General features: G+C 45.4%; 1 protein-coding gene across 6 annotated transcripts in view; it reads right to left on the bottom strand.

The window, feature by feature from the left end:
* Nucleotides 1–11,826: 11,826 nt before the first annotated feature.
* Nucleotides 11,827–25,136, bottom strand: part of FAM120B (family with sequence similarity 120 member B) — a 97,785-nt gene continuing 84,475 nt past the window's right edge. For all 6 annotated transcript variants that reach the window (XM_009452450.5, XM_063812695.1, XM_054686985.2 and 3 more), the window contains 3 exons: nucleotides 21,760–21,852; nucleotides 12,304–12,355; nucleotides 11,827–12,142 (listed from right to left, as the gene is read on the bottom strand). In XM_009452450.5, coding sequence (XP_009450725.2) covers nucleotides 12,315–12,355; nucleotides 21,760–21,852 — 134 coding nt within the window. In that variant the 3' untranslated portion in view covers nucleotides 11,827–12,142; nucleotides 12,304–12,314. The remainder of the gene's footprint in view (nucleotides 12,143–12,303; nucleotides 12,356–21,759; nucleotides 21,853–25,136) is intronic.

Genomic DNA, 25,136 nt, shown 5'->3' with positions numbered 1-25,136 from the left:
GGATGATGACACTGTCTTAGGGAGTCAAAAACCAAGGGTGGCCGAGTGCAGAGCTGAGCCAGGTGATGACGCTGTCACAATACCCCATGCAAACCTCACTGGACTCCTTTTGTCACCTGGGAGGGCTGTCTTAGAAGCCCTACAGCCTTACCAACTCTCGAACTTTAGTAACAGGTCTTGATGAAAACCAAAAGCAAACAGTTATGTTTTCTTGCGAGTAATAGCAGACCATTGGTAGAAGAAGAAGTCACAAGGCTGCATTATTGGACATTGTCACCACACGCAGGAGAGCCGCTAAGCCCTCAGTCTGTGAGGCTGTAGTGCTTCCTCTGTGTGGTGGCCTCGTCCGAGGCGCTGGCAGATGAAATGCTGGAATGGAGGAGGGGCCTCGGGCACACTCCTGCCCACCCCTGTGTGTGCCACCAGGTCATCTTCTATGAGCCCTGAGTCAGGCTAGTCACTTCCTCTCTCCAATAGAGAGCTCATGAGCTGATGACAAGGGCATTTCTAAGAAGACAAACTTAAAAAGAAGTCACAGCATATGCACTGATGTGCACATCTCCATAAACTTGCACCAGACACGTATGTATCAAGCCAGCCAGTGTGACAGTGACTTGCATGAAATTGCATCCTAACCCAAGGGTGACGGGTTTGAGGGCAGCTGTCAGAGGACACCGCATGCTGAGCTGGTGCTGCAGATGTGGCCAGGGCACGTGTGGAATGGAGGAGAGGTGTTCCTGCTGTTTTCCACCTTTCCAAAGGAGAGAGCTCACAGAGGCTGCTCTCAGCTACTTAGTAGAGCACAAGCCTCTGCTGACCACAGGAAGATGGTTCTTCCTTTCTTTATTCTTTTCTGAAAACACATTCACCATGTTTATGTAAAAATTTACAAATATTTAAGTTAAACACAATCATTGTATTTAAGGGTGAAGATCAGTGAGACTGTTATGTGGCCAGCAGGTTGTTTTTGATGAAGTGTCTGCCAGAAGGTCCTTTGAAGCCCCCTGAGCTGTGTCTCCACTCTGCTTCAACTCCTTGTTGTTCTAAGAGTCAGCCCCACTCTAACTGCTGCATGTAGGATGCACAGCACAGCAGAGCGGCTTAAGCCACGTCCACGTGACGCCACGCAACACATCTGTACTTGGCATCTGTGTAAAATGCACGGTGAATTTCATCATATGCCTTGATTGTAGAATAAGCAAGATGTATTGACTTTATGTTCAATGTCCAAGTTTTTAAACAATGCTTTCTTCAACCCTGAAAGGGTTCTGTCCTATTCCGGCAAGTAGGTATCAGCTGGGCCACCTAAAACACCAGCAATCATGTGATAGTCCAAGCTGACTCCTGGGATGGGTGACAGAATCAACCTCTCCCTCATCCTGTAGAGAGTGAGGCTGCAACAGGAGGGTCTGGGGCGTGGGACGCAGCCCCAGGAAAGGCAAGTGGCTGAGGCTGAGGAGCATCTGTCGACTGTGGACTTGTGGATCTGTCACTTGTAGTTCCCTTTCTGAGTGCACTGGCTGAACTCCAGGTGTGTGTAAATGTGGCAAAGTGACCAATCTGTGGATTTGTAAGAAATGTTAAGATTGGTTGGGAAAACTGTTCTATTTTTTATGTACATATCTGACCTAATTCTAGAATGCCCTTCAGACCTGCTCCCTCCCTTCCTGAAAGGAAGATCTAAGCCATCACTATGGATCTCCTAATTGCTGAAACCAAAGATCACATTTTCAGCCATTTTAACCTATGACTAATTATGGATCACTGGCATCTCAGGGACACCGCATGTCTTTCCTTGGGATGTGCCCTTTCTAATGGCCTGTGGCGCTGTGTGATCAGTTTTCTCCCTGCCCCTCTTTGTAGACTCACCCTTTCCAATAGACCCATGAGTGCTGGTGTTCCCAGGTTCTATTCTTGGGTCTCTACAAGATTCCTGAGTGGTGCCAGTCCCTGCCATGCCTGTGTCCAGCCTGACGGGCCTGCATGCCTCTAGTGTTGGAAAGAAGCTGTGCCACTGTGAATATGGTGGTGTTTGCTCACCGTGCTGTGTAAGGCTAGATGCTTTATGGATACACATTCTCTTGTTTAATCCTGGGGGAGGTGTTATCCTCTCAGACACACGTGCAGATTCAAGGTGGCTGTCCTGCCCACGCCCTGTGCTAACAGGCGGCAGACACTGAGCCAAGACCTCTGGCCCTACACCAGCTGCCCAGCCACAGGGGTCCTCAAAGCTGTGTCTTTCTCCTCTGCTTGTGTCCTCCCCTGCATTTCCTAAGGTCATGCGGTGGTGAGGGGGAGCGGAATCTGAGCCCAACTCAAGTCAGAAGCCTAGAGGTTGTCCCAAGGCCCTCCTCTGTCACCTCCTATCCTCCCCTAGTTTCAAAGGCTCAGAGCTTCTCTAGAATTTCTAAACTGTATCATTCTCTTTGTGTCTCCAAGAAGAAACCAGAGGACTCTTATCTAAGGAAACTGACAGCCCACCATGAAAGAGCTAAGAATTCTAGGATCAGGACTTCCCCAAGGACCCCATGACTGACAAGACAGCTGAAGGCCCAACCAGGCAGGCAGGCTTTCGGCCACCTTTTTAAAGCCCAGCTCCTACACAAGACAAGGCATTCAAGAATCACCAGGCATTGGAGAAAAAAACTGAAAATGAAAACAGACCGAAACAACCAAATAAACAGAAAAAGAAACTTGGAAAAAATAGTGTCTACAAAGGACACTATGAAATAACAAAATAAAACTACTGACACAATTTCCTCAGAGATAGAAGACAAAGTGCTGCGGCCATGAAACAAAGACTTTCCAACAAAAAAGGAAGAGTCTGGGCTTTCACAATTTAAAAACAGCAAAATTAAAGAATTAATACAAGGGATGAACGATAAAGTTGAGAAACCTTCCCAGAAAGTAGGGCAAAATGACAGATATTAGGAGAGAAAATATAAGATCATTACAGGACTATGATATAGTGTCTGACCTCTGAGAAGGGGAACAGAACAGATAAAATGGAGGGCAGAAAATCATCAAAGAAATCATTCAAGGAAACTTTTCCAGATCTGAAAGAAATGAATTAGCTTTATGTCACTGCTACCTTTGCAGACAGGAGCACTGGCAATGGGAGGTGGGGCTTGAGGGCTCTAGGGGCTGGGCCTCCCCCATGGGATCCTCTACTGGAAGCACCAAGAGGCTGGACTGCCAGGTGCCCCAGACCACAGGGCAGCCACACTTGGGTCCTTTCAAAAGGAAGCTCGCCCACCCCAACCTCCTTAAGAGTGGGGGAGAACACTTTCCTCACCACAGGTCAGAGTCACATACTCAAGCCTGTAGAGGGGAAATGACAGAGATGAGTTGGCAAATAAAAGACATGGAAAGTTGAAGTAAGTGCAGTGAAATCTCAGTAATGCAAAATCTTGAACATTGGTTCTGAAGCTGAAGCTTCCAATATTGGGAAAAGATGGAAAGAGCTGTGTCTTTTAAGTGGAGAATTGGATGACAGGGGTAGGAAGCTCACTGACATAGAGGCAGCACACCAAAACCAGCTTCTACTGTGAAGGGAGGCTTAGCAGAAAGAGGCAAGACAGAAGGATTCTGGAAGAAGTTTCCAGAAAATTATAACAAGGCCACCTGGGAAGAAGTCAGACACCCTCCCACCCATTTTCCTCCTCCCAAGGATGCTAAGGATGGGACAGAAACTGTGGCGAAGACACCACTTGCACTTTCTGCTCAGGTAGGACAGTTTGATTGGACACTCTCTACAATAATGAGGCTAACAGTCAAAGATGAACTGAGGCAATCACACCGCCATCTGGTCAGGCCAATTTAAGTTGCTAGGATATGTGTTCTGTGATGGAAGGACTGAGGGGCCAAACTGAAAATTCTACAGAGTGCCCAGCATGGTAGGTAAAAACAAACCCACACTAAGGCCTCTCATCACAAAATTTCACACAAATAGGGACAAACAGAGGACCTTATAAACATCCAGGGAGAAAATATGGGTACAGAAAAGCATCGACAACCTGAAAAGCATCAGATGCCTGCCTGTAACAGTGGAAGCAGGGAGACAATGAGGGAATGTCTTCAAAATTCTAAGAAATTATTTCCAACCTAGAATTCTACAACCAGGTAAACTTTCAATTAAATATGAAAGTCTAATAAAGATATTTTCAGACCTGCAAGGCCTCAAAAACATATTCCCTATTCTCCTCTTTTCTCAGGAGAAGGAAATAAATCAAGAAAGAGGATTGTATGGGACTCAGGGCCCCAACTCCAGACAGAGGGATAACAGCCACAGCTCACAAGGCAGGGCTGGGCCAGTGAGCAGAAGATATGTCGAGAAGATGAAATTGACAGGATACCTAATGTATAGGTATACTGAAATGAGATTTCTATAACTGAGAACTGAAATTATGATAAATGTATAGAAAACTAAATAAACCCACAGGAAAAAAAAAAACAAGAATCTCGGGAAAAACAAATGATAAGTGAAAAAGTAAAAGTAATTATAATTATTTAGTTTAGCTGTGAACAGTGATTTCATGGAAATAGTAATATAAACTAAGTAAAATTAAAACCATTCAGGAGAACTGGGAAACGCAGTGAGATGAGAGGCAAGAGAGGAAATCCTTTGATGTCTATAGTGAGCACTAGAGGTAATTCCTAAAACAGAAAATAAAGACATAGCAATAGGAATATTATTTAGAAATACACAGATTATTAGGAAACAATCATCTGAAAAGCTGAAAGTATAAGTAGGTGTTTCTGGGAAACACAGAAAGGGACTGATGTGTTTTAAAAAACAGCCTATAGAACTATTTGACTCTCTAAACTATGTGAATGTTTTACTTTGAAAAAATTAAACCTCAAATTAAAAAAGAGTAAGTAGGCTGGGAAATCAAGCTAATGAATTCTTGTAGGAGACAATGTTGAAACAGATGACATCTTTATACACTGTGAACCCAATAATGTAGATTAGTCAGTTGTTTCTTATGCATTTGTCTTTCAAATCATGTAGAAAATAAAAAGTGCAGTTACAAACCAAAATTATAATAATGCTAGCTTTTATAATTGCCATATATTTATCTCTACTGGAGATTTTTTACTGCTTCATGTGGCTTCAAGTGACTGTCTAGGGCCCTTTCATTTCAACCTGAGCGATTTCCCTTTGGCATTTCTTGCACAGCAAGTCTAGTGGTAATGAACTCCCTCAGCTTATGTTTATTTGGGTGGGAGTGTCTCCTTCATTTTTGAAGGATAGTCTTGTCAGATAGATGATTCTCAGTTGACAGTGTTTTTTTTCTTTTGGCATTTTAAATGTATCTACCGATTGCTCTCTGTCCTCCAAGGTTGCTGATAAACTGGCAATAATTCTATTGAAGGTCCCTTTTAATCTCTCTGAGGAGTAACTTCTCACTCTCAGGATTGCCTTTGGTCCTCAATGGTTTGGCTATAATGTGTCTTGGTATGAGTCTCTTTCTACGTTTATCCTAGTTGGAGTTTGTTGAGTTTCTTGGATTTGCAGATTTATGTCTTTTATCAAATATGAGAAGTTTTCAGAATTATTTATTCTATTTCTCTCTCTCTTTCCCTTCTGAGACCCCTGAAATGTGTGTTGGTCCACTTGCTGTTCCCCAGGTTCCTTAAGCTCTGTTCATGTTTCTTCATTCTTCATTCCATTTCTCAGGCTCAATAATTTTCCTATTTTCAAGTTTGTTCATTCTTTATTGCCTGCTCAATACTTTATTGTTCTGCTTTTGAACTCCTCTGGTGAATTTTCATTTCAGTTACTGTTCTTTCCAGATCCAGAATTTCTTTTTGGATCCTATTTGTAATTTCTATCTCTTTATTGAGTTATTCTCATTTTGTTCATACATTTTCAATGGACTTTGTCCATGTTTTCTTTGAGCATCTTTAAGACAGCTGTTTTAAAGTCTTGTCCAGTAAGCCTGATGTCTAGGCTTCTTCAGAAATACTTTCTGCCATTTATTTTTCTTTGTTTGAATGGGCCATACTTTCCTGTTTCTTGTAGCCATGTGATTTTCTTTATTGTTGAAAAACAGACATTTGAATCTTATAACGTTGTACCTCTGGAAATCAGATAATCCTTCTCCCCTTGGGTTTGCTTTTTGATTGTTAAAGGGTGCCTCTGTGGTGAAGACCAGCCTGAGGGAAAAACTTCTCAGTTCTCTTAGGTCTTTTCTGAGCCTGTCACTCCTCTGGCCATGTGCTGTGGCTTTCTAAATTTTCCCTTATATATGGTTGCTCTTGAATGTCCTAATCCTTAAATGCCTGACTCCCAAAAAAGCGAAAACAAATCCATAGAAACCCACAGGTGTTACTCCTTTAGATCCCACGGAAGGTGCTTTAGCCAGTGTGGGCAGAACCAATGGTGCCCAGTCTCTGTCTGAACTCAGTGATCCAAAGCAGCAATCACAACACGGAGCCCTGGTATTTGGAGAACAAGGTCCTTACTGCTCATCCTGGCTCCAGCAAACTGCACCAGGAATGCGTGCATGGCTGTCTACCATGCACTTGGGAACCAGGCATCCAAAACTGATGGAAACTAACCATAACTTACCAGGCAAGCTTCCCCTTAGAAGCTGCAAGTTGTCAAGTAGACTCACGAGTTCCAAAATAGTTACTTTGGATAGTTTCTGCCAGTGCCATTTTTGTCTAGGTGGGGATATGGATCTCTGGTGCTTCCTGCTCTGCCATCTTCTCTGATATCATTCCCCTCCCATGAATTTCTTAAGGTAACACTTCTATTTCTAAAAGTAATTTTGGTTTAGATTTCCTTAGTAAATATTTTTAAATGGTGAGTCAATTTCTAAGTGGAAAAATGTTTGCTTTTTATCCTTTTGTTGTTGATTTATCATTGTATTATTATTTTTTTTTTTTGAAACAGAGTCTTGCTCTGTCACCCAGGCTGGAGTGCAGTAGTGCAATCTTGGCTGACTACAACCTCTGCCTCCCGTGTTCAAGCAATTCTCCTGCCTCAGCCTTCCGAGTAGCTGGGACAACAGGCGCCTGCCACCACGTCCAGCTAATTTTTGTATTTTTAGTAGAGACAGGCTTTCTCCATGTTGGCCAGGCTGGTCTCAAACTCCTGACCTCAGGTGATCCACCCACCTCGGCCTCCCAAAGTGCTGGGATTACAGACGTGAGCCACCGCTCCTGGCCTCTGTTTTCTTAAGGGCAGAAAATAGGATTGTGTGATTTCAGTAAATTGGCTTTTCAGTATTTTGATTGAGGTTTACTTTGGGGTCTACCACATGGTTAAATTTTGTGAACTGTCCATTTGTGTTTGAGAATATTAATAAAAAGGCATCTATTTGTTCTGTATATTTCTATTAGAATAAGCTTGTTTACTGACTTACTCAAATGTATGTCATTTCTTTTGGTTTACAAAATCTTTTGATTTCTGAGAGTGAAATGCATGTTAAGTGTCCTATTATTGGGTCTATTTCTCCTTGTATTTTGCTTGTAATTTTCATTTATTATGCCAGATGCATGAACGTTATCATAAAGACCTTCCTTTTATTATTTACTTTTCTTCTTTTAATGTGCATGCTTAACATTTTAGCATACATACATAAACTTACATTTTTCCAAAAACATCCAGATTTAATAAAAATTTGTATCCTTTCTAAGCAAGGTAAGAAATTTAGTATGCTTTTTTCTTTTTATCTCATTGCCCTCATTCATCTCTTTCCTTGAAATAATATGGAAATTTAGTCTCCAATTGTTTGGCTTCTTCACTTTGGGTTAATAGTTGTTTAGCAATGACTGAAATTTTACTAATTTCTTTACTCAACATTGTTTCTCATTGTCCATGTATTCCCGTTAGATGTGCTCATTTTGCTATCCACTTTCTCTTGGAAAGGCTCTATGGGTCAAAGAATTTCTGATTCCTGAAAATGTGTTAATTTTTCCTTAGTGTAGAATGCTAATTTGGCTGACCTTAGGATTCTGGGCTCAGCATTATTTTTCTATAAAGGTAAAGAAACATGATGTGGCTGCTGGAGTGAGAAGCAGGTTGCAGAGGTTTTCTGTAAGATGGGGGTGACAGCATGGAGAGGACACCGCTGATGACTCAGGGGCAAGGGGCTGTCTGGGGCTGTCTGAGAAGCTGAGGGACCCTGGGTTCACAGCTGGAGAGACGGCCTTAGGTAGGGGCAGAGTCAGCTCATCCATGTGGTAGGTTAAAAAGTAGATACTCCCTCTGTTGTGGATTTGTCTATTTCTACTGGTATTCTGTTTATGAATTCTGACTTGATGATGCAGATGCTTGAAGGCTAGCAAACAGGGCTGTGAGAACTTACAGAAAGCAAAGTTGTCACCTGTGACTGAGGACAGTAGTAGTGCTGGAAGGCTGAGCAGAGGACACGAACCAAGCATCTGAAGAGCGCAGGGGGAAGTGGGGAATGGCCACCGGGCAGTACCCAGGGCTCACTGGATTTAAGGTGGGACCAGTAAGGATGACTGTGGGATTTTCTCAAGCCACATTCTAAAAGCAGAGTTGGATTTAACCTAGGTGTGTGGTTTTACCACATAGACACAATAAAATGAGAGAGGCAAAGTAGTGTATATAAGAAAGTCACTTCCATTGACCATGGAAGTCAGCAGATAGGGTAGAACAGGTGAGGAAGGGACCAGGGCTGATGACAGGCACTTGGCTGCAGTGTGCTGGGTCAGTGCACCAGCTCCTGTGTGACTGAGGAGTCACCATGTGCCAGAGGTAATGACCTGTGTGGCTGGAGAGTGAGTACTGGGGACTGAGATTGTGAAGGAGTTGAGTAACTGGTAATTACAAGGCCAAAGGTGGAGAACAAGATCACTGGGAGGGGACATCAAGGAACTGAGATCAGGGCACCAGAAGGATTAGCTCCAGGATACTAAGGCTGCCAGAAATTATTACAAGAGTCATACTGGGAAGAGTGACAGCCAGGAACCCAAAGGCCAACAGGGAGGACTGGTGGGTGGCAAGGTTGGATGATGAGATTCCAAGTTTGTGGCTTTTGTGGAGAAGGGGAAATGGTGTGTGCAGCAGACCGTATTTTCCAAAAATGGCCATAGTAATACTTGGTCTCACATGATTTCCTGGGACTCTGTCCTGCTTGGCCAAGAGGAAGCAGCTACTTCATCTCTGAATTTGGACTGGTTTTTTTTTTTTTTTTTTGTCTGCCTTGATGAACAGGATATGGCAGAAGAGATGCTGGATGCTGTGACTTCGGAGGCTGGGCTATAAAGAGTAACATGGCTTCTACCTGGCTCTTTAGCCTTTGGAATGCTTGTGTTCAGAATCCAGTTACCATCCAGTTATCAGTTAACTAGTCTTCAGGACCAATGAGAGGCTCACATGGAGAGACACAAGCCCCATCTAAGAGCCAGCATCAGCCATATACAGGCGAGAACAAAGACTCGTCTGACTCCAGGTCTTCCAGCCAAGCCCAGACGTGGGAGCCGGGACAGGTGGTGCCTGCCATGCCTTGCCTGGACTCAACGCCCAGAATCTATGAGCACGATCGAATGGGTGTTGTGCACCACCACGTGCTGAAGCAACTACAACAGCCTGGAAACAGGCCAAGAATGTGAGGGGTGTCGGCTCTGTGCACCGAGGAATGGGGGAAACACCAGCTTTCTGTGAGCAAGAAGGTGCAGGGAACGGTCAAAGAAGGGGTGGGTGATGGTAGATTTACATGGAGTTTCAGGAGTCAGTGAAGGGAGACTGCCGAGCCGTGGCCATGGTGGCAGCAGGGAGATGTTTCTGGGGCAGGCTCACCCTTCCCCACATCCACATGCTGAAATGTCTTACAAATAATCAGAGAAATGTGAAAGTATATTAGTTATGAGTAATAAATATATTTTGCTTTATTTTCAATTTGATATATGGAAATTTCATCAGAAGACTTGACTGCAGTGTTACTTACATCTTAGAATGACAAAAAATTCAGTTCTCTGGTTTTTCAAATGTAATAAAGATTATACTAACTCAATGGCTTAAATAAGGGCTTGTTAACCAAACACAAATATTTTATTGACAAACTAGAATTTAGGTATTATGAAGGAGAAAACAATTTTCACAGACACCCACTCTCTTAGTCTAAGGGATGAGGAATTTATTTCAAAGTTATACAAGTGCAAAGAAATAGATCTAGAAGCAGCAGGGGTTTCAAATGAGCAAAAATGGAAGAAATAGAAAGTTAATGTTTACTGACATAGGGAAATCCTCATAAGAGGAATGAAAAAAATCGATTTCCAAAGCTAGGAAAACATGTGGGTCCTACAAGACTTGCATGAAAAATAATTCGATGTAAATGTTCTTAAGAAGAAACTGAAGGGAGCGGTTAGGGTATTTCAAATGTAAGAAACACAAATGTAATAAAATACCTAGAGACCATGTCCCTTTTTAATAAACACTCAGGATTTTAAGGAAAGATGATGCCTTGGAGCTCTGTGCCTTTGGCCTGTTGGTCAAGGTAATTCGTCAAGTGCAGGCACACAAACTGGCCTGCAAGCACGTTCAGGGGCTTATTTTGTTTTTAAAGAGCAACAACCAGAAGGAAATGTCTTTAGGTGCCAGGGGTGAGCACCTCCTAAGAACACTGGGCATCTTCAGAGCCATGGCATGGCCCAGCAGGACCAGGGGTCACCACCAGCTTTTCTTCTCCTTTCTCAGGTGGAGACAGACATAAGTTCGAGGTTTCTGGAAGACGGCTGCCCACAGAGGGCTTGCCTTCTAACTCCTCATTTGAATCTTTTCCATCATCAATACCCTGGCCATTCCTTTTCCCACAGGTACAGCTTAGTACAATCTGGGGCTTAAAATTTCAATTCTTTGATGACCTGAAGATTCTTTCATGAAAAGGATTACTCTGAACTTAATTTTTTTTTTAACCAAAAGTCCTTCAATGCTCAGAGATAAAGAGGAGCAAACGTGCCATTCACTTGCGGCATCATAAACCAGGCCTGCTGGCAGCCCAGCCGCTGGCTGCTCTCAGCATGTTCTCTGTGGATTTCCTGTGTGACTGGATGGAGGGCCAGGCTTGTCTTCACAGGCACTGCCATAAAAAATCCTGAGCCAGGCCCTGGCAAAATGAAACGAAAGGGATGACCCCATAGAAACAGACACAGGAGTCACACACGTGCTGTCATGTCTCCCAGGCAGAACCCTCCAGGCAGAATTAACTCTTCCACCAGAAAGATGGGAAGTTAGTTGTTACTTTTCTATTCAAACACTTCTGAGGACCAAGAGAACACATAGTTGGAAACTTACGTTTGATTAGAATTTCTGATTAGAAAAGAATTTCTGAAATATCCCCAGCTTCACTTTCTGTGGTTTCGGTTACTCATGGTCAACTGAAGTCTGAAAATTAAATTAAATGGGAAATCCGTTTTAACTTGCTCGCCATTGTGAATAGTGTGATGAAACCTTGTGCCTCCCGCTCTGTCATGCCCAGGACATGAATCAGCCCCTCATCCAGCTTCTCTGACCATTAGTCACTTAGTGGTCTTCTTGGTTTTCAGATAGCAAGAAGGGTGATTACAGCACGATATTTTGACAGAGACCACATTCACATAGCTTTTATTGGTTATTGGTTGCTGTTAATCTCTTACTGTTCTTTGTTAAGCTTTACCATGGTGTGTACGTAGAGGAAAAAGCCACGGTATATATATGTAGGATTCCATACTATCCAGTCTCAGGCATCCACTGAGGGTCTTGGGATGTCTCCCCCGCAGATAAGGGAGGACTACTGTATAGTGTTTTCTGACTTTTTAATAACAGGAGATAACCCCTCATAATCTAGTGTTGCTAATAAAAAATCAGAATACAACAGATTCCCATTTATTTTAAAATGAAATTAGCTAGGCATCATATATATGAATGAAAGATCAGAATGAAACACACGAAGATGTTAACAATGATTGTTTTGGGCCACAGAATCAGGCACAAGCTCGGGAGAGAAGCCAACAAAAGCTCTTCTGCACGATGGGAGGGAGGCACCATTGAAAAAGGCATCGTTCCTTCTTCATGCAAGCGAGGCCTGGCTCCCACAGGCATGGTCTCCTTGCAGCTGCGACAGCAGAGGAGGGCGCTGGCAGGGCTCTGCGTCCAGGTGTGCCTCTTTTTCTCTCCATACTCTTTCTGGAGGAAGCAAGTGTGTTTTGAAACCAAGTTAACTCGGCACCAGGTCAGCAGGATTCAGTATCTGAGTTCTGTTTACTTTGGTACTTGATATGGAAGATTTATGTTATTAAGACAGACATGTGACTGATTTCTTCTGGAGATGCAGGTGATGAACTTACCTGGAGGATGACTAGTACCTTCTCCACTGGTCATGCTCATACTGTCTGCTTCCTGCAGTAAACAGACATGAAAACCAAAGTAAGAATTAAATCTCTCTCAATATACAAACAAGAATGCTGCACATTTCTAAGTACGAACAAAGATGCTGAGCTGTATTTGGAGGACACAGCTTTATCCTCTTTACAGTTGTGGCCACATGCCATTAAAACTGTGTTCCATAATCATTCCATTAAAGTGGAAGCAATTAATTAAGAGGTTCGTGGAAGGAAACAATGTCAAAGTTGTTCCTCTTCACACCAGCTCCATCCATCTGCGTGATTTCTAGGCATTTACTATTGCTGATGACTTTTGGAAATGGAAATTCACATGCAGATGGCTCACCATGGACATTCTGCCAACACAGAAAAGCCCACGTGCAGCTCTTTCTGCGGCTGGCCCAGCCTGGGTGGCTACTGTCTGCCTTTCTGATAGACAGGGAACGTTGGGAAGAGACTCGGGGCAGAACCTCCCTACTAGTAGCAAAAACGGTGACAGTTTTTCACATTTTAAAAATAACACTTTTCTTCCAGAGTTCCCTGCTCTGAGTTATCTTCTGGTGTATGACGGCAAGAGCCTTCACTTGCCGTGACTGGGGATGGTCTCCATGCCTCTCCTCTGACCCACTCCTGCCGTGGGCAGCCTGGGTCTCTCCCCTCCCCCAAAACTGTGGACTCCAGCAGAAGGTGTGAAAGGAGAGGGTTACAGCCAAAGTGAGGTTTCCAGACCCTTGTTACCTCTGCCCCCACCCTTGTTACCACAGATGATCACAGCAGTTTTATGGCAGGCCTCCTACAGAATCACCACAGAGAAGTGACAATCTGGAAAATCACAGGCAAATTGTAGCTATGGACTGTGGAATTTAACACGTCATCTCTTTCCAGCAGGGCTGAGCAACAGCAAGGAAGAGGTTAAAGCCTTCTCACTTGAGCAGCCTTTGTTCTCGGGGCAGCTGCTTGCACTGAGCTCTGAGGCCTTTGAAGTGGACCAGAGAGTTCAGGCCAGGCTCCCCAGGACCCCCTACCTGTCCACACACTCAGGCTCCAGAAACTTGACAACTTTTGGCAGTGACTGAATACTTTCATGAAGAGGCATTTTTAGTTTTTTTACTAACACAAGAAATTTTACCTATCAATTGCCCTGGAAATAGTGACAACTTTCTACTTGAACTACTTTAATATCTTCAAGAAATACCAAAAGAGGAGTTGAAGGTAGGCAAAACCCAGGAGAAATGTGCTGCCCCAAAGTCCCTCACAGTAATCACAACTGAAAAGGTGGATTACTCGGTCTGAAAAGCAGATTCCAGTCCTGATGAGAGCAGTGTGTGTGCATGTGTGTATAACATACACTTTATACTGGAATCTCTGAAATTAGAATACACACAGGCACCACTAATATCACTTTTGTAACTACTTCCGCATGGAAGGCAGAATGCAAATGAAATATAGCATCCTTGCTTCTGTCTTGCAAGAACGGCTTAATTTCTCCCACTCTCATTCCTAAACTCTTAAATCTGACACAAACTCAGCATTTAACATCTCAATTTTGCCTTTAACCTAAGAGTCTCCCAGAGCTACTTCCTGGCCCCAAACCCACACGCATCACCACTCTTTGATTTCTGTGTTACTGTTATGATCTACTCCAATAAAGCAGGGATCTTCTTCAAAGACCTATTTATGAAACTAGGGCACAGCCTTGAAGTGGTGTTAGGCTCCAGCTGCTGAGGTCATTACGGTTTTATTGTTTCTAAGTGACCAGAAGTGGTAAAACATGCTCCCTTAGGCCTTGCACCCAGACTGACAAACGTTCCTTCGAGTTCCAAATCATTCCTGAAATTCAAAGTGGTCCTGTAGGTGGTGAGAAGGGAACCCTACACCTGGAGTTCACGCCATGTAGCCCAACTGTCTCCTCCTTTTTCTGGAGGGCTGTGGGCTCTGCAGAGCCCAGGAGAGCCCACTTCACTTAACAGTGACTTGGGAACGAGGCGACAGAGACAGGTGTGGAGCTGCTCTCCTGGTCACGCGTGCTTCACTGAGCAGGGCCAGTGTGCCCGCACTTCTCCTGTGCCCACTGCTCACATCTCCTCCGTGCTCCTTTCTGGGTCAGGAAGAGCTACTAATTCACTTTGGTTACTTGGCTTTTTATTTATATTTGTCAATGACATCCTAAAGAAATGTATGTCAGAAATGAAACTTGTGCTAAAGTGGTACTTACAGATGTGCGTACTAGATTTAAAAGCAAATTACTGGGCATGCTATGAAAAGCTTGGCAAAATGCAGAGTCTAGGCAGAACCTCTGCCACCCCCACAGCCTTGCGGACCAGCTCAGGGATTCAGGAATCTACAGGAAGCAAATATTAAAGCAAGACTAAATTTAATATTTAATATTTAAGAGGGCGCACACACCAGGGGCCTTCGTCTGCTGAGCCTGCCTCCTTAGGTCCATCCTGGGACATGCACAGCACCCTCAGCAGTGGGAACACAGCAAAGATGATGAGGGACTGAAGCGTGGGACACGCAGGGTGCGGGGCCCACAGAGCCCAGGGCGCAGGGAGTCCTGAGGGAGGATGGCACGTTCGGGGAAGAGAGAGGAGTGCCTCTTGGGGAGGCCTGTGGCCACTCATGCGTCCAAAGCCACACAGATGCAGGCTGCGGAGGCAGCCCTGGGTTGTTTACTACAGGCTGAGTAACCCCTTTCTGAAATGCTTGGAACCAGAAGTAGTTCAGGTTTCAGATTTTTTTCAGATTTTGGAATATCTGCATTATACTTACCGGGGTTCAGCAACCCTAATCTGAATATCCGAAATTCCAAAATGCTTCAAGGAGCATTTCCTTTGAGCGTCCTGTTGGTGGGCAAAAATTCTGGACTGTGGAGCATTCTGGATCTCAGACTTGGGATACTCAGCCTGTATATATTTTCTGCTTCCTATCAGTAGCTTATACTATTACAGGCAGAAAGGAGTAAGAAATAAGCACTGCTGGAGATACTGGCGGTGCCTGTCCTGGCTCCTGCAGGGGACAGCGGCCTTTGCTCCCTCCCTCCCTGCTCCCTGGCCCTTTCTGTCAGCTTCTATCCTCAGAGCCTCTCTTCTCTGCCAGCTTCTGGACGGCCTCCCTCTCCAGCTCAGTCCTGATGGGACACTGCCTCTGTCTGTCTCTTGCCAGCCCCCCATGTCCTGTCACCCCCAAACCTGTGTCCATCTGAGGGCTCTCCTCACCCACACACCAGCTGCTGAATGCCACTTGGAGACCCCTCAGGCTTAGCTCAGCCTGCCCCAAGGAGCTGCCATCAGGCAGGACAAGGAAACCATGGTGGCCTCTGGACTTCCGGCAAGACTGGGGCGACTGGGGGGTTCCTGTTACTGGACGGCCGAGGGATCTGCTGCAGAGGCATGCAGGGTTCCAAGAGTGAGACTTTCCCCTGGCAGGGACCCAGGGCTGAGGATGACTAGCTACGGTTCCGCCTATGGAAAGTCATTCTGCTGTTTTAATTTGCATGAGGATGAGAAATTTCTGGACACTGTTCTCTGCTAACAGAATCGGAAGAAAGCTGTTTTCTGTCAATCCAAGGAAGGGGGTTCTTCTGGTCTAGTTTAAAGATGCTCCTGTAGTCTCTGTCGTCACACGAAAGAAAGAAGCCAATGTGCATGGCATCCTTCCTGGCACTTGACCTGGGGGCCATGCTCTGGGGGAGTCCTGGGAGAAGCAGATGGCTCTGCTCCCGCCAGGCCACACCTGCAGGCTTTGGTGATGTTCCTGCTTCACTTCATTCTGCAAGAACAGCGATACTGAGGTAGGACGGACATTGCTTTATTTTTAACAGAAAAAACTCTTTAACAAAATAGTTTGACATAAATATTAAGAGAAATGTTAGAATTAATGCCAGGAAAGGAAAAACTTGGTTTTGGAAGAAGTGGCCACGATCCCCTCTGCCTGGATGCTGGTGCTGTGGAGGTGCCGTCCCTGCAGCTGGTCAGGCCACACTGATCAGAAGCCAGGGAGCAGCCCAGTGGTCCAGGGATCCCCTAAGGGCAGGCCACTGGGAAGGGGCAGAACCAGGGCTTGAGACAAAGTCAGCCTGTCTGAAGCTACCACAGCAGGCCGCCTCTGGAAGAAAATGAAAGAAAGAAAGAAAAGCCTGTGACTCTTACCATTCCCAGAGGAGTCAGTACCAAACAGGTCCCACTCCACCTGCCTTCTGAGATCAGGGCAGGACGGGGAATGTTCTGATGATACATCTGTAAATGACATAGTTCTACCTTCCCCACTCACTCCTAAGGCTTATGACATAGTTCTACCTTCCCCACTCACTCCTAAGAGTTATGACATAGTTCTACCTTCCCCACTCACTCCTAAGGCTTATGACATAGTTCTACCTTCCCCACTCACTCCTAAGAGTTATGACATAGTTCTACCTTTCTCACTCACTCCTAAGGCTTATGACATAGTTCTACCTTCCCCACTCACTCCTAAGGCTTATGACATAGTTCTACCTTCCCCACTCACTCCTAAGAGTTATGACATAGTTCTACCTTCCTCACTCACTCCTAAGAGTTATGACATAGTTCTACCTTCCCCACTCACTCCTAAGGCTTATGACATAGTTCTACCTTCCCCACTCACTCCTAAGAGTTATGACATAGTTCTACCTTCCTCACTCACTCCTAAGAGTTATGACATAGTTCTACCTTCCTCACTCACTCCTAAGAGTTATGACATAGTTCTACCTTCCTCACTCACTCCTAAGAGTTATGACATAGTTCTACCTTTCCCACTCACTTCTAAGAGTTATGACATAGTTCTACCTTTCTCACTCACTCCTAAGAGTTATGACATAGTTCTACCTTCCCCACTCACTCCTAAGAGTTATGACATAGTTCTACCTTTCCCACTCACTTCTAAGAGTTATGACATAGTTCTACCTTTCTCACTCACTCCTAAGAGTTATGACATAGTTCTACCTTCCCCACTCACTCCTAAGAGTTATGACATAGTTCTACCTTTCCCACTCACTTCTAAGAGTTATGACATAGTTCTACCTTTCTCACTCACTCCTAAGAGTTATGACATAGTTCTACCTTCCCCACTCACTCCTAAGAGTTATGACATAGTTCTACCTTCCTCACTCACTCCTAAGAGTTACGACATAGTTCTACCTTCCCCACTCACTCCTAAGGCTTATGACATAGTTCTACCTTTCTCACTCACTCCTAAGAGTTATGACATAGTTCTACCTTCCTCACTCACTCCTAAGGCTTATGACATAGTTCTACCTTTCCCACTCACTCCTAAGAGTTATGACATAGTTCTACCTTCCTCACTCACTCCTAAGAGTTATGACATAGTTCTACCTTTCCCACTCACTTCTAAGAGTTATGACATAGTTCTACCTTTCCCACTCACTTCTAAGAGTTATGACATAGTTCTACCTTTCTCACTCACTCCTAAGGCTTATGACATAGTTCTACCTTTCCCACTCACTTCTAAGAGTTATGACATAGTTCTACCTTTCCCACTCACTTCTAAGAGTTATGACATAGTTCTACCTTTCTCACTCACTCCTAAGAGTTATGACATAGTTCTACCTTTCTCACTCACTCCTAAGGCTTATGACATAGTTCTACCTTTCCCACTCACTTCTAAGAGTTATGACATAGTTCTACCTTTCTCACTCACTCCTAAGAGTTATGACACAGTTCTACCTTCCCCACTCACTCCTAAGAGTTATGACACAGTTCTACCTTTCCCACTCACTTCTAAGAGTTATGACATAGTTCTACCTTTCTCACTCACTCCTAAGAGTTATGACATAGTTCTACCTTCCTCACTCACTCCTAAGAGTTATGACATAGTTCTACCTTCCTCACTCACTCCTAAGAGTTATGACATAGTTCTACCTTTCTCACTCACTCCTAAGGCTTATGACATAGTTCTACCTTTCTCACTCACTCCTAAGAGTTATGACATAGTTCTACCTTCCCCACTCACTCCTAAGAGTTATGACATAGTTCTACCTTTCTCACTCACTCCTAAGGCTTATGACATAGTTCTACCTTTCTCACTCACTCCTAAGAGTTATGACATAGTTCTACCTTCCTCACTCACTCCTAAGAGTTATGACATAGTTCTACCTTCCCCACTCACTCCTAAGAGTTATGACATAGTTCTACCTTCCCCACTCACTCCTAAGAGTTATGACATAGTTCTACCTTCCTCACTCACTCCTAAGAGTTATGACATAGTTCTACCTTTCCCACTCACTTCTAAGAGTTATGACATAGTTCTACCTTTCTCACTCACTCCTAAGAGTTATGACATAGTTCTACCTTCCCCACTCACTCCTAAGGCTTATGACATAGTTCTACCTTTCCCACTCACTCCTAAGAGTTATGACATAGTTCTACCTTTCTCACTCACTCCTAAGAGTTATGACACAGTTCTACCTTCCCCACTCACTCCTAAGAGTTATGACACAGTTCTACCTTTCCCACTCACTTCTAAGAGTTATGACATAGTTCTACCTTCCCCACTCACTCCTAAGAGTTATGACACAGTTCTACCTTCCCCACTCACTCCTAAGAGTTATGACACAGTTCTACCTTTCCCACTCACTTCTAAGAGTTATGACATAGTTCTACCTTTCCCACTCACTCCTAAGAGTTATGACATAGTTCTACCTTCCTTATTGACTCCTAAGAGTTACACTTTACTAATGTCTCACCCACCATTCAATAAATAGAATAGAAAGTCACAGAATTCCAGAGCTAGAAAGGACACTCAAGGTTATCCAGGCCAGATGCCCGATGGAAAGGGTTCAGTGTGTTGCCTGTGGCGATGCGTCCCATCAGTGGGAGGCCTGATGGCACACTCTTTACAGTTTCCTCTGTGACAGGCAGGCACACCTGTCTGCAGAACCCGTAGCCTCTTTCCCATCCTCCCATCTGGACTGTGGACTCTCCTGACTATCCCCTCTCCACCTTCCTGAGGCCCAGGGGGACGAAAGGGGGCAACCCCAAGCCAAAGAGGGTAAGCAGAAGGTCTCCTTTCTTACCACAAGGCTAGGAGTAGGGGACACGACAGCACACCCTGCTCAGTCAGTCTGCCTGAAAGAGAGGCTGTGGCTCTTCCCTCCCCTGCCAGCCTGCCTTACTGGGTCAGGTGGGTTCTGCTGAATCCTCACCTAGAGGGGCCAACAGCTTTCATGTCATCAAGGTTGGCCTGGCATTTACGGCCAGGCTGGTCACGGATCTCCAGGGTGGGAAGGTGTGGATGGATGAGGCTGGGATGCCCGCTTCACCCAGTAGCTTTACTCCACACCAGTCAACACCAATATTTCTGACATTACTAAACCCTAGATTTAGACTAAGCTGTGTGCCATCATCAGCTGGATGTGGTCGGTCTGCAGACCTTGAGCATTTCTGCGGGATGTGGTCAATGAGGTCTCACCACCTGCTGCAATCACCTGGGTCAAGCTTCTCGGTCAGGGTGGACTCCAGATTCACACAGAGCTGCAGGGCCCTCCAAGTCTAGCCCACTTGACCTCGTGACAGCTCTGACTGGCCCCTCTGCCCCCAAATCTGGCCCACAGGCATCTGGCATCAGCTCCCACCCTCTCATCAGGCCTTTGCTTAAATATCACCTTGTCAAGGAGATCTCAGATTTGCTATTTCAAGCAGCAGAGAGAGTGAGGGAGGGATGGAGGGGGAGCATAAGCTCTACCCACCCATTTGGACCTAAGTGCTCTGCACACGCTCACCTTCCTCTTGGGAGCACCCTCACCATGGCTCATGTGAGGAAGGCCTCTCATCCCAAAGACTCAGAAGCCCAGACCCTGCACTCTTCCCAAGCAGCCCTAATGTGCACGGCCAGCTGCAGACAGATCCGCCAGGTCAGGGCTGTAGGCCCCCAGCCCACGGGGAGCCCCCAGGACAGGCATTGAGCTCTCTACACACACACGACCTCAGGGCTGCAGTCTCTGACCTGAAAGCAGACTCTTAACCAGGGTGGAGAAGCTAACTGGAAAGCCACAGCACGTGCATCACACAGGACTGCACCCCAAGGCCAGAGTCGCCTAGGGCAGCGGCAATGGCCCAAAGCACCAGGCTTCAGTCTGAGTCTACGTAAGTTTACAAAACCCCTCCCATTGTTTTTGGGTTCCCTGTTTGTGGTTTACTCCAATCAACTGCAGCACCTTCTAAGTTAAAAGCAATCTCAAATATCCTTGCACAAATGGAAGGTCTTTTGCCCAGATCTCAGTTGCACTGCACTGGTATAAATACTTGGATGATTTAGTTAGTGACGAAGTGGAAGTGACCCTTATGTTTACACTGTAGTAGAGACCATGAAAAGATGGACGGCACGTGTTCAGTGGGGCCATCTGGAAGCTCCACATGACAGTGACTGCACGACTCGGTGGGGTCGAGTTTCTGCAGGTTAAGCTCATTCAAGGAAACATCTCAAGCAAATGTAAATCTAAATTCCTGGAGCTCTCTCAAGGACGGGCATTAAATGCATGGAGCTCTCTCTCAAGGATGGGCATTTCAAAAACATTCACCATCAATTCTCATCTACACTCAGCAATACAGTGGACTCGCAATGTTTGCTGACTGTACAGACCCAAGAGGAAAGGACACGGTACTCAACAGACGTGCGGCCCCGCAGCCTCCATGCAGACTCCACCCGAGACAGACCCCAAAGGTCAACTGGATTCACATTGAAGACTTGCTGTGTTTTAGGGAATAATTTGAGCAGCTTGCAAAGTCTCTACACATTTTAGATGTTGCGAAAGTCACAGATATCATAAATCAAAGGCTGATTTGGATTTTAAGGGATTAAATGATAAATATTAGGTAATTTCAAAGTTTATAAAGTTTGGCTCTCAAAACTATACGGAATTTGAGCTCAAATACTGATGTGAAGTTCTCGATGTATTTAAATTCAGCACGATACATGCATTAAAACAGTATCTGTACAACATATGTAAAAAACAAAGGGTTGGGGCTATTTCCTACCTCACACTGTAATCCAAGTCACGGAAAATATCAGAATCCTATTACCTGAATGCAGCTATTGGTGAAACACTAAAACCTGTCCTTTTTTCATGAGAACAATGGATCTTCCACATGTAAACTTTACAAGTACCTTCTAGCAAGTGAATTACAAAAACTAGATCTTGAGCAGAATGAACTGATAGAAAATGAATAAAGTGGCCACATGCAGACAGGGCTAGCATCAAGCATGGAAATTATTTGTCTTTATTTCACTAAATGATAAAAATTAGATGCATTGGTATATTTATCTGTTTATTTACTGGAACTATACAACCTTTCTGAAACAGAGGAAGGCAGTTACCAGCAAAAGCACAAGGTGAGAGGCAGTGCCATGCAGGTGGCCCAGCAGAGTGACCACTGGCCTTCTTACCTGGTCCCTGGTCTCTCCACGGCTGTCCCTGACTGGAACGGCTATACCCAGAGCCCGTCCTGTGGTAGCTGGAGCCCTGTCTTCCCCACCTCCCTGTGGGAACACATGGTCAGAAGATTAGTAAGTTGTCAAATGTCTTAACCCAAATGACACAGCATGTAAGGATGGCAAGGCAGCACCAGGTCAGCAGTATCCCCGTACTTAAATCAGAGGGAGGGTCACGAAAAAACGCAAATTTAAGGGTTGCATCCCCAGAGAACCCGGCTCAGGAGTGGAGTCACAAATCTGCGTGTTAAACCCTACCCCAGGAGAATCTGGTATTGGTGGTGAGAGGTCGGACTCTGCAAACAAAGACTTGAGCAGCCCAACCACTCCTCTTCCCTGGGGCCCCCTGGACCCACGCAGGCCCCCTGGACCCATGGTGCCCATGACCAAGCCCATCCCTCTAGGGCCCTGGGTGAGGCATGGAGCAGCATTTCTGGGACTTGTGAGCTTCTCCCCATTCTCCACAAACTTCACTCACACACACTTTTCGTACTTTAAAATTTCCGTAACTTCCCAGTCCATGACACCTTGTCCTGTTTGTCTCTACTAGAAGGCCTGATTACCTACAAACTCATGTGATTTTTTAAAGGTATCGTGATAGTCCATGGTGCTCCACAAAGAAGGCCCAGGCCGTCCAGCCCTGCCATGGGTACTGTCCCTGCTCCACAGGTGCACTGGAAGCATCCGCGAGGTGGGCCACACTGTGACCAGGACTCCCAGTGCGTGACCACACATGCAGTGTGCAGGCCACCTGGGGCTTTAGCTATGAGTGAAGAGTGGCCTTGCAGGGTGTGCCTCCGCCAGGCTGGTCCTCCCTGGACATGCTGCGGTGCCCACGGAGGTGTGGCCTTGTGCTGGCACATGCTCCTGGGCTGCCCTCAGGACCAACCCCCTTGTCTGGGGCCCAGATACAGGTCCTGAACTAACAGATTTCTCATCACATCACCTCAGAAAACTTCAAAACCTCCCCAGTATGAGGTGGGTAGAAAAGCCACGACTTGCCTGGCATTCAACAGCCTCTGTGGTCTCTAAGGCTGACTCACCTTCCCCAGTGTCCTCCCATTGTGGTGTTTTACCCCAGTCTAGCTACTGAAAGTCCCCCAAGACCCACCTTCCTGCCGTGATGTCATCCCTTTGTGACTGCTGCCCTTGTCTCTGAGCTACTGCTCTGCAGGACTGGTGACATCCTCCTCACATCTGGCCAGGGTCAGCCCGTGTGTGCTCATCTTACACACGTGGTCTCCAGCTCACCTCCAGCATGAGCACTTGTGACCACACACTGAGAATAACAGGTGACTCCAAGCTTGGAGCAGTTGTGAGCTCACAGCTGTCAGCTTGGGTCCAGAGGCCAACACACCGAGAGTAGCTTGGTGTTGCAGTGGCCTGGCTGTGCGGCCCGTGGAAGCAGACAACGGCAGTCAGGACTGCAGGGCCCTACTACGTCCCTACAGCCCTTCCCCCACCACGTCCCTACAGCCCTTCCCCAACACAGGAGGTGCAAGCTCAGCATTACCCAAGAACATGGGGCTGGGGCCAAGCGGTGGAGGCTTCAGTCTAAGTTCTGCAACGAAGAATCAGCTTGGTTTTGGGTGAGCCATGTGGGGCATAAGGTTCTTCAGCAAAATGAGGGACTGAACCATAGAACCTTAAGTTGGATTTGTGAAGAAAATTACTTTGAGAACAAAAAAGGGAACAGTTTCCAAATCACGAAATGATCTTACTAATCTATCATAGCTCTTAAAATGTAGTTCGCCTCATTAATGGAATAATACAAAAGGAAAATGTAGTTTGCCTCATTAACTTGGAATAATATGACAGGACACTGATTTCTGCCCATTTGTATGCAGACTTCATTAGAAAATAGTCAAAATTTAGTTTCTATAAAAATTACAAGCACCACTGTACCACACTGCATTAGACTAACAGGTCATCTTTAGTGCTCAAAATAAACTTGTCCTGCAGGACCTCATGGCCTCTGAAATGAAAGAGGAGTTTGGCCTGACAACCGCCACGCCTACTGCCACCTAAGCAGCAGCATCCAGCATCTGCAGGTCTCTCAGCCGCTTGTCATGGCTTCGCTGACAACCTCAGTCTGGAGAGGAGAGGGAACCCTGCAGGACTGTGTATGCAGTGCAGACTTTTTTTTTTTTTTTTTTTTTTTTCGTAAAGACAGGGTCTCGCTATGTTTCTCAGGCCAGTGTCAAACTCCTGGCCTTAAGTGATTCTCCCACCTCAGCCTCCCAAAGTGCTCAGATTACAGGTGTGTGCCCAGCCACGGCGCAGACTTCTGAGGACCTACTGCCAACCAGGTAAGGAAACAGGCAATGTGAGAGAGTATCACACATTTATTTTGCAATAAATCAACTTTGTTTTGGGGGTCTCAATCTCTGTCTATCTATAGTTGGTGGCAGAAAGTCAAAAGATGGAGAAAAGGATTGGGAACAGTAGAAAAAGCAGCCTTCCCTCTCATGGTTGGACATGGCTCCACACACCCTGGCTGCTCTCCCTTCATGGGGTGCTACGCACGACACCTGGTGGGATCTGGGTGCATCTGAGGCGGCTACTCCCCTCATGACACGAAACCTCTGAGAATGGTATTTGCAAGGCTGACACCAAGTAGTTCTCCTAGAGATAGTCTGGGTGATAAGAATCTGGGCTGAGTTCTCCTATTCCATCAAGAAAAATAATGGGACTGCAGTAGTTACAGGTGTAAACATGAACTGAAGGAGGGCATGAAAGAATAATTAAAAAGTCTCATTAACAAAATAAACTAATAAGATGTCTAACTTCACTGACAGACAAAGCAGCATTCAATCAATGAGACAGATTTTTCATCTACCAAATTGGTTTTTGAAAACCAGCGGATCACGAGGTCAAGAGATTGAGACAATCCTGGCCAACATGGTGAAACCCCTTCTCTACTAAAAATACAAAAATTAGCCGGGCGTGGTGGCACAAGCCTGTAGTCCCAGCTGCTCGGGAGGCTGAGGCAAGAGAATCGCTTGAACCCGGGAGGCGGAGGTTGCAGTGAGCCGAGATCGAGCCACTGCACTCCAGCCTGGGCAACAAGAGTGAAACTCCATCTCAAAAAAACAAAAAGCAAAAAACCCCCAGACTTTTAGAAGTGTCAAGGGTACCCTGAAACGGAAACTCTTGCTCATTGCTGGAGAAGGTATTCAGTGATCATTTACCTAAAATTGATTACATTTCAATCTATGATTCCACAGACAATGATATTCTGTTTTAAGAAAATAATAATAATACACATACAAGCATTAGGAGTAATGAGAAAAAAACGGAAATACCCTCAGAGCTCCAAACAGGGGAACAAG

The sequence above is a fragment of the Pan troglodytes genome, chromosome 5, assembly GCF_028858775.2.
Source record: "Pan troglodytes isolate AG18354 chromosome 5, NHGRI_mPanTro3-v2.0_pri, whole genome shotgun sequence".
NCBI classification, from domain to species: Eukaryota; Metazoa; Chordata; class Mammalia; order Primates; family Hominidae; genus Pan; species Pan troglodytes.
Note: the sequence above shows the minus strand (reverse complement) of the source record. Positions and strands in the feature narration are given on the sequence as shown.